Here is an 18579-nt window from a genome sequence, read left to right on the forward strand (position 1 = left end):
GCCTAATAGAAGAAACCTCAGGATCTTATTGCCCCTCGAGTCTGACGAGTCGCATCGTGTGCACGGTGACCTGTTGAGCAGAAAATAACAGAAGGAGACCGCCTCAGTAAAACATTTCATTCGTACTTTCCCTCTTCATCCCCCCTCATCCCCCTTTCCCTTATCCAAGCCTCAACTCCCTAAGCACACTCCCCGAAGGAATAAGGCGATTCCATAAGCTTTTTTCATGGCTGTTGCTAGGATTGGAGCTGGGAGAGGGGCGGGGATGCGCAGGTGTGGATCAAGCGTTCGCAGTGCAGCTCTGTCCCCGGCCCTGCAGCTCACAAGCGAATAAAGAGGCATGTGTGTAGAAGGGGGGGGGGGGGGGAGGTGTCAGAAGTATGGATCAACGCGACGATGCCCACACATACGCTTGCAGTGTCAGTGCGCTAGGGCATGTGTGTGTCGCTTCTAGTTCCGTCGGTTACACATCCCTTACCGAGCTGTGTTTGTCTCGATCGACCTTTACAATATCATTCGACACATGTGGCACAACGCATGCGAAATATGCCGCATGGTCAGCTAGTATTAACAACGGACTTGTTCTTTGAGCGTACCTGTCAGACGCGCCTTGGCAAGCCTTTCCCCGAAACACTGCACCGAACTATACCAGAGGCGAAGAGTTGCAGCCGCCCCCGCAGGGCTTCTCTGTTCTGATGAGATAGCACATCCTTCCCGGTGATTTCAAGCTTCCCTGCATCGCGGCCTGTCGCAGACGACACGCACCGTGTGCAACATTTTCTCGTCGTCTGTTTGTTTCTTTATGTATGCAGACGATGCCGCGTGTCCACTGACGCTCCAACTCCGTAGAGGTGGCAGCCAGATCTGGAAACTAATTACGTATAATCGAGTTGTTGTAATTAGTTCCACAGCTAATGGCGCTCGTATATTTAATGCGCAACTTCAGCAACCTCGCGCATGGCGCGGTTAACAACGGCGTTCAGTCGCCTATCAATTATGTCATGAGCACCGCTCGCAATGCGGCTTCCTTCGCTCGCGCAAGCTTTTGGTTTGCGTGTTGTGGCCCTCAGTGGTACTCACAAATTGCGCGCGAGAGACAGCCTCTCCATTTAGGTTGCCCGAACCAAGTGGTGTTTTGAATTAAAATACCGCATTGTGCTTTTGTTTCGCCCCCATTCACAGCCTCGTTTCGTACATCTTCCTAACGATCTCACGCAATGAAAATTCGGCAGACGCACTTACGACTGCTTACGTGTGAGAATGCGAAAGCATTATAGCCCCTTCGGTAAAGTGTTTTCTTTCCGCGTGCTCCTTCACCACGCACGCACTCGGCTACGTTCTAGCTGCGCCTTTGTAAGGCCAAATCAAAACGCGCCACGCGTCTCAAAGCGCTCGCTTTACCGCGAGGAGTTGATAACCAGAAGGACCTTCAATTTAAGATAACTCGAAGGACCGTTCGGTGCCGTTCAATTGGCCATTAAGGCTTTTTATTTTACACACTCATTTTGCACACTGATGACGTGGCGCCACCTCCTCGCCATTGGCTGAGCCGGCACGTGTGCAATGACGCAAGCACTAGGCACACTTTAGTCGCCACTTTTATTCAAGTAGAACCACGTAGCCTCCGTGGTGTCGGGGAGGCGTACTCGTCTCGCACACCCGGAGGTCCGGGTTCCATTTCCACGCAGACCGAAACTTGCCAAAGCTTCTTTTCAAATCCATTGATTTGCTTTGTTTACAGGAACCACCCTGAGGAAGTTGACGTCAATCCGAGCATTCTGTGACGTTTTTTTGGGGCCGTCGGCCATTTTTGGTACCATCTTTCGTTCACGCCGACTGCGCCGAATGATTTCGTAATGGCGCATATAATGCTTTCGCGTTAATATATTGAATCTAATTTTCTTATTGCCAAATTATCTAAAATGGGAACCCATATCCAGCGAGAAGTACTGCCGAAAAATCAACAAAGACCTTCGCGATGAAAACCGTATATGTGCAGTTCTATCGCGCACTCATTTTTATGTACAATATTGTGAAAGATTACATGTGCCTTTAATTATATATATATATATATATATATATATATATATATATATATATATATATATATATATATATATATATATATATATATATATATATATATATATATAATAAATCGCTGTTTTATGCATTCAAACACAAATGTAACTGGAGCACCAATGCATTTCAGCGGACACCTTGAAAACAATTATTTCGCAACTGGTGCTGTCCCGAGAATTCGTTCCATGTGGATGCGCTGTGCGAACTCGGCGGCTATAATTCGTATATTGAAAAGTGTGGCTTAAAGTAATTAATGGAAAAGGTAATTCGCGTAATTACGTGAACTATTCAATTGAACATTTTCATTTCTAGTAGAAGTAATCGCTGCCTCGCCGAGTAATTTAGATCGAGGGTTAAAATTGTTCTATCTGCCATAGGCAATCTTTAAGAAACTAGGCGCAGCTAAATAAAAAAAAGCACCCTGTATATATCACAGGTGGCCAGGCACACTTGAATGGCTATGACGCGTCAGAATCAGCGCTTTCATCTCATTCGATGATTGCCCTGCGACCTCTGCATGGAACAACACCTCCGATCTCTGGCTTCCCTGTAGCTGCTCCCTGCGTCTTCCCTTCACTACAAGAAATTTCCGACAAATATTGCGCGAGCACCGCTAATGCACTACGTTTCCTACGCGTCATCTCCACCACCATATCACCTCTCTACCACGTGACTACTGCCGCGGCGGCGACGTGCATCGTCTCACAGCCGCCCTCGCCCCCTTCCCCCTCCAAAGATGACTCCACCTTTTCACGTGACCCGTGATGTCACTCACTGATTCCTCTATCGCCGGATGTAACGTCCTCACCCGATTCTCATGCAGATGGGGTCAAAATATCAAATATTTGTCCAGTTGAACGATCTGACATATGCTCACGCATCAAAAGGACTGCACCAGTAAAACCTCATCGACATCACAGAATGACGGCTTGATGGCTTTCCCAACAGAGCTCCGTACGAAAACGACTCAAAGGGGACCTGGCGTTGCGGACGTTTAACACAGATCCATAGCTAGTAGGTGGATCCTTCTGCAATTCGGCAAGCCTTCGGTGAGAAAGAACAACTTCTTTTATCGAACTATAATTAAATAAAGATAAAGAACACTTTCTTTTATCTAACTAAGAAGCCAATGGATGCTGGGGCAAAAGAGGGCATATAGTTTTTTTTTTTTAATAAACGACTGAACATGAGCGTAAAATTTCCGGCTCAACGCGTACTCTTAACAAAAAATTGAACGCGAAATAAAAGTGAGACAACAAAAGTCATCTTTGCCACCGACGGGAGCTCGACCCGATACCCCATTTCCATTCTTGTTGAACATCCTTATAGCTGGCGCAGGCCGACGCTAGTGCCACCTAGTGCAAAGCTCTCTCTCTATCCGATTGCATGGGCTGCTCTTGCTGTTTACGCTCTCAGCTCGTAGAACGATAGAGTTGGCCGACGTATCATGCACCCGTCAGCCTTAGGGCTTTAAAAGGCCCGATCGGCCTTCTATTTACCCCATTCCGACGGTGTCAATTCAAGCGGAAATTGTAACGCCTCGCCCGCTTTCGGCGCGCGCGGGGATACCGGAAGTGGAAGAAGCTGTCCTGTAGCGGCTCGACGCGGGAGCGTCCCAATATCGAGCGCGTTAGAACCGTACACCAGCAGGATCTCACGCTACTTTTATTCGGTCGACACGAAGAGAGTAAAAAAAAAGAAAAAAAAAAAAGAACGATGCAGGCGGCAAGTATATAGTCACGCTTTTTTTTTTTTTTCCTTTTCGAAACGCTGATATATGAGTGAATGACGGTTGCGTGATCAACACTGATTTATTTGGACGGGAACAAACAGCGCTGCGACGGGACGAAGTGTGGACGACAGACTATAGGTGCTGAACTATACAACCACTGGTTTATGGCGGAGAATGCAATGTGTACAAAAGTACGGGCTCAACGTAGAAGACCAAAAACCCGGTATCTGCTTCGGCAAAGGAATGAAATGATCCCACCATGTGCGTCGTCATGCAGGCTGTCACGTTTTTTAAACAAATAGTTCATGTCGCAGATATGCAGAGAAATAGTGAGCACACTGACGCTGCAGTTTCCGTGCGATTGGTTGAAAAACGCTTCGCAGATCTCGCGTGCTCTTCGCTCTGCGAGTCTTCCTAATATTGTGCAATCTTCAAATATGGGTTTGCAGCCACATTATTTGCAGTGCTCGGCTAAATGACTGGGTACCGACCCTTTCAGCGAATATGCATGCTCTCTAAGCCGGTCATACAAAACGGAGGGCTGCCTGGCCAATGAAGCAGCGTTTGTACTATAAGCAGAAATATATTCTCCCCTTCACGTATGCGCGCACAAAGTTAGTTAAAAGAAGTATTGCAGCCTCCTGCCTCAGAGCAGCCCTGACTCGTTCATGCCACCACCGAGTGGCTAGTAGCTTTACGCATCAAGTGCGCCGGCTCACTCAATCTGGGTATCTTAGGTCCCTGCTGAAGGCGCTTTAAGAAATGTTTTTGGTGACCCTGACTAGGGAAAGGGCTCAATGTGACGAACAGAACAAATCACCTCATGCGGGCACAGCCGTCGTACCCTACTCCGCGAGGTCTCGCACAGATTAAAAAAGGCCGCAGGTTAGGTAGGCGTACGCGTTGGGTTCAGCGCAAGGGACAGGCTATCGGCGCTACGCCGCAAAGGCAACAAGGAAGGCCCCAGAAAGGTAACCTGTGAGGAAAAAAAAAAACACCGAGGCACCTTACGTTGGCTGCGCACATGAAGTTGTTTATAAGCTTCTACTCTAGTGCAAACGCTGCTACACTGGCCAAACAGGCGGATGTTTGAATGACCGGCTTAGAGAGGACGCATACTCACTGAAAGGGTCAGTACCCAGTCTTTTAGCCCTGCACTACAAGGAATGCGGCTGCAAACTGGGTTTGAAGATTGCACAATATTAGGAAGATGTACAGAGCAAGAGGCACGCGAGATCTGCGAAGCGTTTTTTTATCCAATCGCATGGAAACTCCCTGCGTCACTGTGCCCACTTTTTCCCTGCATAGCTGTGAGATTAACTATTTGTTAAAAACGTGGCAGCTTGCTTGACGACTCACCTTTGATTTCATTCCTTTGCCGGCGCACATACCGGGTTTTTTATCTTCTGAGTTGAGCCCGCACTTCCGTATATATTGCATTCCCCGCAATAAACCAGCGGTTGTTAGTTCAGCGCTTTGTCTGTCGTCCCCACTTCGTCTCGTGCAAGCGTTGTTTGTTTCCGTCCTAACGATGTACCAACCAGCCCGGATCAGCGCGTTCATACTGGTTTACTTATTTACTTCCGTATAAGCCTTCTCCCATGGTAAGAGTAACCCCTCTAGAATTGCAGACGCGCCATGCACGAATATAAGTTAACCCGACATTCCTATTTCGCGTCCCTTCAACCACCCAAAAGCCTAACATTGTGGATAGTTCAGCAAACCAATAACTAACTAAACTATTGCTATCTATTTATTCTAACTCTAGTAAACGTTCATCGCTTTTTGTTCTTGTTTTCGTATGAATGTACTCTGTGTGATCAGGAATAAAGGGGAACAAGTTCTTTCAACTTTCCTTGGTTGAGATGGATGTTAGCGCTTTGCGGGCTTAATCTCGGCCAGTATTGGACGATGAATTTGTCGGCCCATGAACCCCACGCTAGCTCGGACGCGAACCATTCAGGACGAGGCCTTGCTGGAACCCCTGCGTTTATACCTCAGAGAGAGAAAGATACCGTGGAGAAGACGAGTCGCAATTTTGTGCAACCCCTTAGGTAGCTCGGCCCAGCAAGTTGGGGCGAGGGGTGCGGTACCAGAATGAAGATATTTTATTTAAAAGAAAGGACGAGAGGTCTGCGGGATAGCGTGTCCCTAGCCTCCTCCTCCTCACCGGGGTAAGGGGAAAGGAGAGCGACAGGGAAGTGGGGAAAAGTAGATGGCAGGTGACTTTGGCTGCAGTATACAACGAGCCGTTTACACGTTGTTCGGTGTACGCACAGCCGTGATGCGCATGCGCGTCCACGGGAAGCGTTACTCACGTGTATACGCCCGAGTCCGGCACCGTCCACACCTGGACGCCCGCCTGCTGCTTCTTGGTGAGCACCGCCACGCGGGTGCTGCTGTTGGCGTACCAGGCGGCGCAGTCCGCTGGCGTGGGCCCGAACCGGCCGCTCACGCCGCACGAGCCGAAGCCGTAGCCTGCAGCACGGTAAGCAGACGTGTGAGCCCACAGGAGTTGGTGCACCGCTGCTTCCCTCGAAGAAGTCGAGGATTTTTGTTTGTAAATGTGTGTGTGTGTGTGTGTGTGTGCGTGGAAATTGAAGTCGTTTGGGAAATTCATTACCGAAAGGCACATGAGAGTCCCATAGACACCGTATATAATTTCATTTGCCTCCGACTGCAAGGCCCGAAGGGTTAATATAATGGGGTGAATGTTCAGGGCCTAAGGAAAAGTATTTCAACAACACAGAGAAACGAAAGAAATTCTCCAAATAAGGAAAACACAAGAAACTAATACTCGGTAAATACGTGTTTACATCGATAGATAGATAGATAGATAGATAGATAGATAGATAGATAGATAGATAGATAGATAGATAGATAGATAGATAGATAGATAGATAGCTAGATAGATAGATAGATAGATAGATAGATAGATAGATAGATAGATAGATAGATAGATAGATAGATAGATAGATAGATAGATAGATAGATAGATATGGGCCCAGTGTTGACCTGATGCTTTACAGGAGAGCGACACCGACATAAACGTAAAGCCATGGCGGAAGTACGTCGCGCTGGGGCTGCATAACGTAAAAGTATTCCAATATATTTTTTCACAGTCTCCTCACGTCAAATTTGCGTAACCGCCGACGTAAGCATCGGGCGGTCACCCACAGGGTTGTCTGAACAAACCAATCAAATGATCCCCTCGTTCATAGGAGGTCACTTTTGTTAGCTTGAAAAACGAATAACATTGCCTGCACCGAGCGGCTTGACTTATCTAATTGACTCACAAGAGGCGAGGAGCATGCTCAAGTGGAGAGGGATTCGCTGGGGCCGAGCCATTGCACTGAATATGGATAACCGGATGAAGAGCGTGGTGCCGGCGTCTGCGATTGGCCCACTTTCTCTTGCTTAGCTTGCAATGGCTCGTCGACATTCGCGGCGGCATGCAACGAAAGCTTAAGAATGACGCTAAAACGGATCCCCAGCAAAGAAGGGTTGACAGAACGAGGTCGTAAACAAGCCGAAAGTTCTCGAAAACGTTACACGGCCACGCAAAAAGTTTTATTGTAGGCAAATAAACCCATGCTCTCCGGCAGGGGCGAGTAGCCAGTGCCAGAGCGATCGGCGGCAGTCATCTTTAATTCCTTTCGGAACGGGGCAGCCTGCGGCTATTCAGAAGAAAATTCAGTTTTGTTCGGCATAATAATGCATCTTTAACGGGTATGCGTCCCTTTGAGGCGGTGAGTTTTCGTGGTTTTGTGACGTCGCGTGACAGACAGGTGGAGTGGGTGCAGCCTTAACTTTTGACCAATAGCTGAGGTCTAAGGGGAAAAGGTGTCGAATCAGACATAACTTTTTTTTCTTTTGTTCGGTCCAGTCATGCATAATCACTGTGTACACGTCATATCAGATGGGCAGCTATGGCGGTTTTCGTGACGTCGCGGGAAAGACAGGCGAAGTGGGGGTTGCCCAAAAAAGTTTCTGACCAATCCCGGAGGGCTGATTGCATAATTGGAATAGAAAAGTTTGGAATAGTTTTACGTTTACCCTGGTCGGTGGATGTATGTATTAGGGACTGACTTTTCCTCATTTTCACTCCCCTAAAGTGGACGATGGGAAATACTTATTGAACTGCCTCGTGCGGCAGTAAGTCGTTCGCGTTTTTTTTTTTTTTCACGTGTCAGACACATGAGTTAGGATTACTCCTTGTGCCGAACGAAATATTTAAGAAAATAATGTTAGACGTGAATAAAGGGAAATCAGACATCCACCCGTACGTAGCAATTGCTACAAAGGAAACCCATACGGGTTCCTCGAAAGAAAGGCCTCATAGTTGAAGAAAAATTCGTCCTGGTCCGGGACTCGAACCCGGGACCACCCGCCTTTCCGGGGCAGCCGCTCTACCATCTGAGCTAACCAGGCGGCTAGCAGATGGCAGGGCGAAGTCGAATTTGTCGACAACACGAAGCAAGGGCAAGAGTTTGACGTAGTAGTTCTGCGGAAACCCGCAAGGTGGAGAGAAGTAATTCACGTGTCAGACACATGAATTAGGATTTTTCCTTGTGCCGAACGAAATATTTAGGAAAATAATGTTAGACGTGCTTTCCTGATTTCGTGCTACCCCAACTTTAACCGAGGACGTTGAGACGCGTGTGTGTGTGTGTGTTCACACCGGGGCTTATATAGCTCGTATAAGAAAGCCTACACGTTCCGTCACATCCGGTCCCTTCTTTCAGGGGTGGAGGGGAGGGGGAGGGGAGGTCCGACTCCCGAGTCAATGTATCTTTTATGGCCGGCGCACTCAGTCTAATCCCCTTGGGAGGGCAGGTCACTCCGCGCAGTCGGCTCCCCAGCCATAGCGCAGAGTCAGACAACTTGGGAACCTGCGTCGGACCCTCGAGGGCACCTCGGAGCACTTGGGCAGCAAAAGGGTCGCCGTGCTGGCTTTTAGTGGAAGAGGGACTCTCGACGCTTGAGTCTCCGTCTCCGAAATCAACTACGCTTTTCTTATTTTGCTTTTTTCCTTCACTCTTTCTTTCAGTACACGTGATTATTTGTTGCCCCGTTCTAAATGTATTCCGAGCCAGCCGACTTCTCGTATTGTAGCTTTCTTGCGATAGCGCTTTTGTGTTAAGCAATTCGCGTTAGTTTCTGGCTACTTTGTATTACTACATCGTATTATTTTATTTTTTACATTTGTAACATAAAGTAGTGGATGTAGTCATGAACCCGAAATAAAAAGGACAAAGCGGCTTGAGGTCATCTGGGACCCAACTTTGTGATACTTATTATTGGCTTTTATTGCTGGTGCTGTGCCCGTGCAGAAAACGTCTTGGGAGAAATGCGAAATGTCTTTCAACAAGGCCTTGCAAGAAAAGAAGAAAACTAAACAAATACGTAGCAGCACCCGCCGTGCTAGCTCTGTCGCTGAGGCGTTGTTTTCCTGAGAAGGAGGTCCCGGGTTCGATTTCCGACCGCGGCATCATGGGAACGCTGAGCCCTCGCGTACCGTGCGCAGGAAATTTAGGAGAAAACAAAAGAAGATGGGGTAGTTAAGATTAAACCAGAGCCCCCTTCGTATTTCTTTTCTCTCTTTTTCATAAAGAGAGATCTTTATTTGAAATCAAATACACGCATTGGGGTACACATAAAGAAGACGGTTCCACAGCACAAAGCTGAAAGTGCAGATAAATTTTAAAAATTGGCAACAAAATTGCATTACGTAATCAGTTGTGACAATGTAAACACATCAACTATGCATGAGTAATATGAACCGTATGAATGTAAACACAGTGAATAATGCAAGGGCACATAATAACTAAAAAGAAAAAAAGGACGACTACAATATAGCAGTGCGTATTAGTTACAAAACGCTTAAGAGTGAATAACAAATGAAACAAGTTCTTTCTGAAACGCTCCTAAGGATAATAATTGCTTAGTACTCAATGGTACAGCATTCCAAAACTGGGAAGCCGAAAAAGTAGTCGTATGTTTGTCATACTATACGTGCGCGCATATGGTAGTAAAAAATAAAATAAATTGTTGTTCGAGGCAAACCTAGTCGGGTTGGAGTTGCAACAAATGCGATTTTTGGAATATATCAGCTGCTACGGTACCGGTTAGAGACTCGAAAACAAGAATTCTCAATTTAAGTTTAAGCAAAGTGCCCCCTGATGAACCACGCTGTTGAAGTAACGGAGATGCACTGGTCAACGACGTATGTCACGGCCCGTGTGTTGCTATGGGACGTTACGCCCCAGAATATAAAGTAGGAGCAGCTTCTCCCGCCGGTCACGTTATAATTAACTGCGAGAAAGAGATTCGCCCTATAGTCCATTAAGGAAGAAAGGAAACCGTAAACACTCCCCCATCCCCCCGCCCCCGAAAAGAAACAAGGAAAAAGAAATCTTTGAAGGAAAGGTTAAACCGCGGCGAATTGGAAAACCAAGTGGAAATCCAGAAAAAAACGCTCGTTCCCGCACTTCTGAAGCGTTTCATTCGCGACAAAAATAAAGAAGAAAGAGAAAAGGACAACTGCAAAGTAGGAGGCGCGTTTGAAAGGCACTGCGGACAGGATCCCGTAACTACGTGCTAAAAAAAAAAAAGGCCCTAGCGAGTCGTTAACCCACTCACGAATCACAGATAACCAAAGAATGGCAGACAGAGAAAGAAAGACAGAGAGAGAGAGAGGGAGAGAACGAAAAAAGAAAATAAGGTGGGCTCATTTAGATACGAAAACGGATGAAAAAAACAAAAAGGAAGTACCGCTAACGAGGTTATGCGGATGCAAATGGGGGGTAACGTGATTTGCGGGAATCGCAACAGCGAGGCAGGCGGCGAGCAACGTGCTTGGGAAAGCAAATAAATGCACGCGGCGCCAGCGTCAGCAAAATACGCGACGCAAAAAAAAAAAAAAAAAAAGAAGAAGACCCCAACTCGGCGACGATACTACAGCGCGCACGTGAATCGCAGAGTCAAAAGTGACTCTCTCTGAATGCCCAACCGCTAGATGGCGCCACCTACTCTACTGAATCTCGTTAACGTTGCACAGCCTTTCGAACGCTGTGCGACCTAATACCTCTCTGCCTGTGTGCGCCTATTCGATACTACTTTCGTCCCTATTCCCGGGCTTGTAATCTCATTATCGTTGCTAAAGGTAGTCACTTATCTTGCGCCAAAGATTACCTCGTAAGTCTTGTTAAGCGGCCTGCTCTCCGGGGACATGATATAAAGGCGGCATGCGTCAACCTTTATTTCCGTCATTTGCTGTGACCACGGGCATTGTTACAAAATTAGTCACTAGAGGGCGCTAGTGTCCACGGGAACTTAAGAGTCTTGGATCTTTATGAGTAGGGACAACTGTCGGCAGCGCCTTCGTGGCTTGCGCGTGCATGATGCGCCGTGTTACATCAAGCGGAACTGTGACATTAGGTGGAAAATCCGCTACTTCGGCGTCTCTTTGAAATCCGTTCGCTCCTAGCTTTCGCTTTCCTCTAGCGTGGACAAGCGGAGAAGAACCAGGTTATTGACAAAGTTCGGGACACCGCTTGCCGATCGATGCTACCTTTGCGATTGTGGGAGCTACGTATGGACGTTTGCTAATTGGTTGCGAACGGAGAACAATCCGACTCTTTCATTTTCCTGTGCTGCCCTCTGCCGCACGCCGCTGAAAACGTTTTGGAAGGGTCACGGGGCTTTCGCCGGTTGGTGTGTGTACCTGCGCCCACGTTGAGTGCGCGTCGATTTTGCGTTTCGTGGATCGCGAATCATTATTAATGGCTTCTTCGGGACAGCATGACGTTCCTGAAAGCCATGTAGCACTCACCGACAACTGGGTGGGCAGGCCTGAGTGCGCTGTTCTGCGAACAGTGCGGCCGATAAAGGCACGCTGAGTTCCGTTTGGTGGCACGGCTGCCTTAGAATTTGTCACTGATTTCTGCACTTGGACATCGCTTTTTGTATTCTTTTTACACGTTATTCAGATTTTTCGCATACTCAAGAAGTCTTCGAGAGCAGCCTTCTGCGTCGGATTTATGAAAGCGGTGCACTTGTTTATGTCGACATCTGCAGCGGCAGATCGTTGTTATCGTCAAATATTGCGGGAAAGGTGCATCGCTGATATAAAATAGCGTCAAAATGTAGCAAAGCATGCATATCTGTGCATATGTGTCGTGTTGTTACACCCTGAGACGACTCAATATGAGCGGCCGAACTACTTAAACACGGCTAGTATGTTCCAGATACCATATTACGGGCTGTTAATCTATTTCTGATCCTCGGTTTTCTTTAACTCCATCATTCTTACAGTTTTATCGTTCCATAGAGCATTATTAGAGGAAACTGTGCTCGCATCAATGCTTATTTGTAGGCCGTCTTGTACGCACGAGACCGCGCGGATGCCATCGCTCACACGGCGTTGGTATAATTGAGCGAGGCGGTTGTTTATGCTGCTGTATACCGAATACACAGTCCCTTGCTTGCCGCTCGACGCAAAGGCAAACAGTGCATCTCCGAGATTGAGAAACGTGTCGGCAAAGCAACACGTATAGACTCACCCAAGTACGTAGCTAATGCGACCGACAGCACACAGGTACGGTGACGTACAGATGTTGGCACAGCGCTGTGTTGCCGCTTACCGCTTATTGTGTACGCGCCGTGCGAAGTGAAGTGTAGTTGATTTCAAATCGCTAAGGCCAGAACTGAACTATAAAAGCAGTTTCGTTCGATTTAACTGCTTACATTTCAGTTCACGTCCGCTGGTAGCGGGTGCACGAACTCGACGGCACCTGGTTAACCTTCGTTAAACAGGATCGGCATTGGCTCAAACTTCATGGGCACGGCTTGAGAAGGTTGGAGCTTGTACATTTCAACTTGTTAGGCGTGTTTGACTCATTTTGAGCACGATTAATTATATATACAAGCGAAGACGCTGTCGCTGTCGTGTTGTCTGTTCGACAGCTGATCACACTGCGTTCGGTTGAACGATGGTCAGCACTCTGATTTTGCCGGTGCCGTCGGCAAGAAAGCCAGTCGCAGTACAACTCGCGCTCATCGGTTGCAACGTTGTCGACCTGGTATGATAAAATCGTTTCAGTGACGCACAATAGTGGGTCAGTCGTTGGAGTGAGCGTCGTGTCGGTCTCGTATCGGCCCGGTGTTGCCGCGCCTTACGAGCACGTGCAGTCAGGCACGCGCCGCCACCACCAGCAAGTGAGGGCCGACGCTCCCAGAAGACTTCGTCAGCAACGGGATGTACTTAAGTGTCGCCCAAGTGTAATCATTATTCAAAAGACTGGCGCAAAATAGCAGGGACAAAGACAGAGAAGACGACAGGACGAGCGCTCGTCCTGTCGTCTTCTCTGTCTTTGTCCCTGCTATTTTGCGCTAGCCTTTTGAATAGTGATGACACACCAATTAGCCCAGCTTTCTGCCTTGATCGCCCAAGTGTAACGCACGGGTTTTTCGCTAAAGGCTGCAACTACCTGGCTCTCCGTGCAGTCCGGACAACTCGGACGATTGCAGCCTTACGCTACGCATGTTTTCGGCACAGCACCGACTTGGAGCTACCAGTAGAGTTTCAACCATTTCAACGCAGTACACGGCACGAGTGTTTGCAGCAACGCGCGTCCGAGCGCTTTTTTTTTTTTTTTCGGGGGACCTTTCGTTTCGGCGTGCGGTCACGCGCGCGACCCTTCCAAAACGTTTCGCGACTAATCCTCTAGGGCAGGGCGCATGCGCCGTCGCGCCATGAAAGAGGCGGATTGCGTGGGGGTGAGGCCCGCTCGGCCTGCTGGCTGCCCCTAGTTCGCACCAGGGTGCGCGCTGAGGTTGCCGTCAAAGTTAGCAATGGGCAGCTAAAGTGCGCAAGTTTCTGCGCCTGAAAAGCGTGGACACAGAATGGAGGAAGAGATCGAGAACGTTGGGGAAGAAGTACGGGGTAACTGAAAGTGTGAACAGACGACCAGGAGTCATCAAAAAACAAGGTGAGAGAAACAGAGGCAGTGTATTGGATGCAAAGAATGGAAGAGAAAAAAAAAGATCATGGAGGTTTACGAGAATGAGGAGAAAGAAATTGAAAAGTGAAAAATCTGTACGATAACACGAAGGGAAGTGCCTTGCTATTTGAGGCTCGAGCTGGTTGCCTGAGGACAAAAATATTCTGCAGCAAATGTTCGAAACAAGATGACGCATGTGCACGCAGCAGCAAAAATCTGAAGACCACTCGGCAAATCGTAACGGAATGCGAAGGGATTCACTCAGTGAGACCTGTAGGTAACGTACACCTTCCAGAAGCGCTCGGATTTAAGGTGGACGGAACTAAGGATCAACCGTTCAGCAGTCGAGATAAGCAAGGCACGTTTAGAGCATTGGTGAAAAAAAAACAGAGAAGAGATGGATAGGACCGGATCCATTACAGACATAGGTAGGGGTACAAGGCAGGCAAATAAGTTTTCTGGAAGAGAAGAAACAATAAGGATAGGTATACAAAAATGCTAGAATTAAAAGCATGTGCAGCAAAGCTCAGTAACTAAAGGAGGCTAGGTGGCTCTTTGTCACCGCCCGGTTTCATAGGGCATAGCAATAAATCATCATCATCATACCATGATCATCGTGATATAATTGCGTAGCATGGCGCCGAGATCAAAGCCTCTCGCTACTTTTCGAAATTCCAGGGGCCTCGGGAGGTGCGAGCGTGGCTATTCCGACAGCATGATAGCGATGACTAGTAGGCGTGTATTTGCCATAAATTTCATCCTTCCAACTTCAAACTGCTTTGTAAGATTGAAAACTGATCGTGTTTATCAAATCATTGCGCTACAAGTGCAACAATTTGCAATACCTGTGCACGCGCGTGGAGACTTGTTGCTTCTATGGGTTTACAAAACGATGATTGTTTGATAAGTTGGAAGCGAAGAGCGTACACAGAACAAATATATATATATATATATATATATATATATATATATATATATATATATATATATATATATATATATATATATATATATATATATATATATATATAAGAATGTACAAGCACATCGCACTATGGAAATCGGCGTAAGCGAAGCTTCGACGAGCCGGCAAAGACGAGAAATGGGGCATCACGATAAGAACCTCCCAGCAGATTTGAGCGGTGAAACGCATACCGTAACGGTCATTACCCACGGCGGTGACACATACCTCGCCGAGCAAATGTAAGCTTTGTTCGGGGGCTGGTATTGGCGTGCGATCATTTTCAATGGTGCAATCGTAGTCGCGCGAAGTTTCGCGTCAGTAGGAACCGGACTCGACTAAGTAGACGGTCGAAAGCATTCACCTGGCAGTGTGTGAAGACAGCGAACTGGGCACAGCGACACAAACGCCGTCAACTGTATCCATATATGCCGCCGTGTCCGGTGCCGAGTCATGCGATGCCTCGCGAAAGTGACCGTACGTACCCTACGGCCAGTACGGCGGCTAGGGTAGCGTCCATTTTAAACTTCACGAGACAGTCGACGACGGCGTCCACCGCCACGTGGAAGCTCCGATTCGTGTAAGATTGGATTGGGATTAAGTATTCCGGTAAAGCTATCATTTGCGGCCTCGAAACTAGGCTTAGACACAGGGATGCTTGAAGCGCGGTGTTGTATTTTCTCACTGAAATAAAACGATTACCGCGCTAGTTTTTATTTCTTGCAGATTTATTCCCTCCTTCTCTGTTTACTATTAATTTCGCTGAATTTATTTCTCCAAATCTTGCGTTAACGTGGTCTTTGTTCTCTCCCTCCTTAGAACCTATTTCAAGATTTTGTTCCATTTAGTATGACTGATTAATCGCATACTATTCTAGTACTCTTTTTTTAAACTGTACTTATGTTTTTACTGTATTTTTAATCGTGTCTCATTCTCGAATAAGAGCATCTTTTATGGCACCTCCTACCACGCGTTTTTCTCTATATCCTCCTTAGCGGTTACGCGCCATAAAAGTGGAACATCGTAATCGTCATCGTCAATGACGACACGCCCAATTGTGGAAAGATAGGCGAGGAAAGCTTTGCTTTAACGAGGTCACAAGTACGTACAAAGCCACGAGGACGCATATAGGACAGATCCAAGTACTATACCCACAATATGTCATGATAGCTGAGGGAACGCAGTGTTGGAGTTCCCTCTGGTAATTTTTTGTTGTACGAAACGCTAGTAGCGACTGCTTTAACCATTTAGATAACCAGCTGTAATGGAGTTCGAGCACTCACTCTTCGTGATGTTCCCCTCGTAGATCTTCTCGGGTGGCGGAGCTTCGAGGATGGCGTCATCTGTGGGAAGACAGCGAGACACGCTTGTAAGTGCATTGTACACGTTTATTCAATGAAGTGTGCTGAATCTGTCTTGCTCAGTATTTTTTTTATTATTATTCGAAAGAGTATGTAGAGAGCATATCCCTCAAGTCACACATTACGATGAACTGCGAACACACGTGTAAAAGCACCGCGATATTACACGAAGGCGTCGCAGACTACGCGGAACTCTCAGCGCACAGAATGCTGAATATCACTCGTCTCTGGTGATATTTGATGGAGGGTACGATGGCGTTGAAAGTACTCACCGTTACTGGTGTCTGTCGGATATTCCCTGGTTTCGTTTTCCGGCACACCTGCGAAAGGTAAGTGAGAGGGCATCACACAGGGAAACGAAACATCGCCGGTGCTCAGTAGCGCAGTTATCCAAAACATGCCAATGAAAACCATAGCAGTCCTCTTTTTTCTCATTTACGCTATACAAGTGCTACGGGTGCAGTCGAAACAGCTCGAACTTTCGCCAGTTACTGTTGCTTCACTTGGCGGACACTTGAGAACCAGCTCCTAGGTTCAGCGGCTCACTGAACCGCAGGCGTCATTGTCGATTCAATGGGAGTGGCCACGGTATACAGCGATGATACAGTCGGCACACGCGGCCCCAATCAAAGCGCCTCCGTGGCGTTTACCGCAGGCCTTTTGGAGGTGCGTCGATCGAACAACTTTATCTGGAATCAGCCACGCGACAGATGTAGGCATGGCTCAGGGTTTTAGCAAGGGTACGGTGGGAGGGGGAGGGGGGGAGTGCTGGCGGTTGACCGTGCCACGGAAACGTTTTATATCAAAGTGCCAGTTATAGGCACTTGCACTTTGGAACAGATAGAGGGGAGTTGTCCATCGCCAGTTTATTTACAAAATGTTTTCTCACTGGTTTTATAAGAGAATTCGTTTGAGAATTAGAGAATTAGTGAATTGCTTGATATATGAGTATGTAAGTATTTTGCCATTTAACTAGATGCGCCGTCATAGATGCGAAAAATCTTCCGCTCTCCTGATCAGGTTTGAGGATAAGATTGGTACTGACGCCACGAATGGCCGAGAGAGAGAAGAACCACGAAGGAATAAAAAGGAGACACACGTATCACCAATTTCCGTATTGGTTAGCGCCAGATCGACTTGTACTGCAAGTGGTGTTTTAAATTTGTGTAGCGTCTCGTCTGAGCGGACGTTGAGAAATCACGATGACAATTGGTTGGTTTTTTCGCATTTCGCGCTATAATCACGACTTCGAGATCATCGCGTCTACGTCGTCGCCGTGTTGTAAGTCCTCGCAGGTATAACGCAGCACTTGTTAGGCTTAGTGTGAGATTTTGCAGGAAATCTCGGTCGCTGCTGAGAGGGAATGATTAGGCGGTCGAAAAAGATGCCAGAGGCTTCTGGATGAAAACGAGCTCCCTAGAACGCTCGACTACAAACATGTCGGCGCAACTGTGGTAACGCCGCTGCTTTCTTTTTCGTTCATTCATTCATTCATGCATTCATGCATTCATCCATCTTCTCCTCCCTCACGTCTATCCTTTTCTTCCTGTTCCCTTTTGCCATTTGCATCTTTTCATTCCCCGCTACTCTTTTCTAAACCTCACAGTTGTGGGGCTTCGTGATGCCCCACAAAGAACACCGCGCTCCGCCGCGAAACTCAGAGGATGGAGACACGCTGCGAGCCGGAACCATTGCGTGAGAAAGTGCTGTGTTCTTGAAAATTACGACGCTCCCTTCACCTCAGGAATTCAGGCTGTCAGCATTCGTTAGGCGCACTGAATTTTTTTCCGCGCACGCGATGGAGCTTCTCTAATCGGCTCGCAAAGTGAATCGCAAGCGCACGCGAAGCCTCGCAGGTGTTGTCTGACGGCTGAAGTTTCGCGGGCACGCACGCGGCAGCGATGCCAATTTCAGGGTGCTATACTTTCAGGACGCGATTCGTTATGTTGCGTGCACCGAAGAAATTATTTAGCAGGAGCGTATACTGCCCAAGTTGTTCTTCGAGCTCGCGCCATATATGCGCTTTCTTTCTTTTTATTACTCATTTTAATGCTGGAGGACAAGCCTCCTGCTTCCCGAGTCCGCAAACGGACCGTCCCAGAGCGGCCGAAGTGTTATTCCGAAGTGTTATGAAGAGATCGAGCACAAACAGCCGGACATCACTGCGATGCCTAAGCGCTCGATCGGGTCTCTCGTGGGGTTCAGTGCTTCGTCGACGACGCAAAACGCACCGGCCGAAATCGCTTCACTGAAGACCCAGCAAAGCTATCTGTCCGTAATACTTTGGCGTCATCTGTGGCGAAGCCGTACACACCGGTGCCCACGCACTGAGTCCTTGGAGTCAGGCTGCCGCGGCTGCCGCACACTGCGACCGGCCAATACCGCATCACCGTAAACGCGGCAAGCTGTTCGTCCCGTAGCTATCACAGTAAACCTTAA

At 47.7% G+C, this 18579-nt stretch overlaps 1 protein-coding gene across 2 annotated transcripts in view; it reads right to left on the reverse strand.

The window, feature by feature from the left end:
* The window catches only part of LOC142587703 (leukocyte tyrosine kinase receptor-like), a 173932-nt gene that overhangs the window by 84147 nt on the left and 71206 nt on the right, over nucleotides 1-18579 (reverse strand). For both annotated transcript variants that reach the window (XM_075698888.1, XM_075698887.1), the window contains exons 8-10: nucleotides 16413-16460; nucleotides 16063-16122; nucleotides 6133-6292 (exon numbers count right to left, since the gene is read on the reverse strand). In XM_075698888.1, the coding sequence (XP_075555003.1) occupies nucleotides 6133-6292; nucleotides 16063-16122; nucleotides 16413-16460 (268 nt within the window). The remainder of the gene's footprint in view (nucleotides 1-6132; nucleotides 6293-16062; nucleotides 16123-16412; nucleotides 16461-18579) is intronic.

This window comes from Dermacentor variabilis, chromosome 7 (assembly GCF_050947875.1).
Source record: "Dermacentor variabilis isolate Ectoservices chromosome 7, ASM5094787v1, whole genome shotgun sequence".
In the NCBI taxonomy this organism is placed as follows: Eukaryota; Metazoa; Arthropoda; class Arachnida; order Ixodida; family Ixodidae; genus Dermacentor; species Dermacentor variabilis.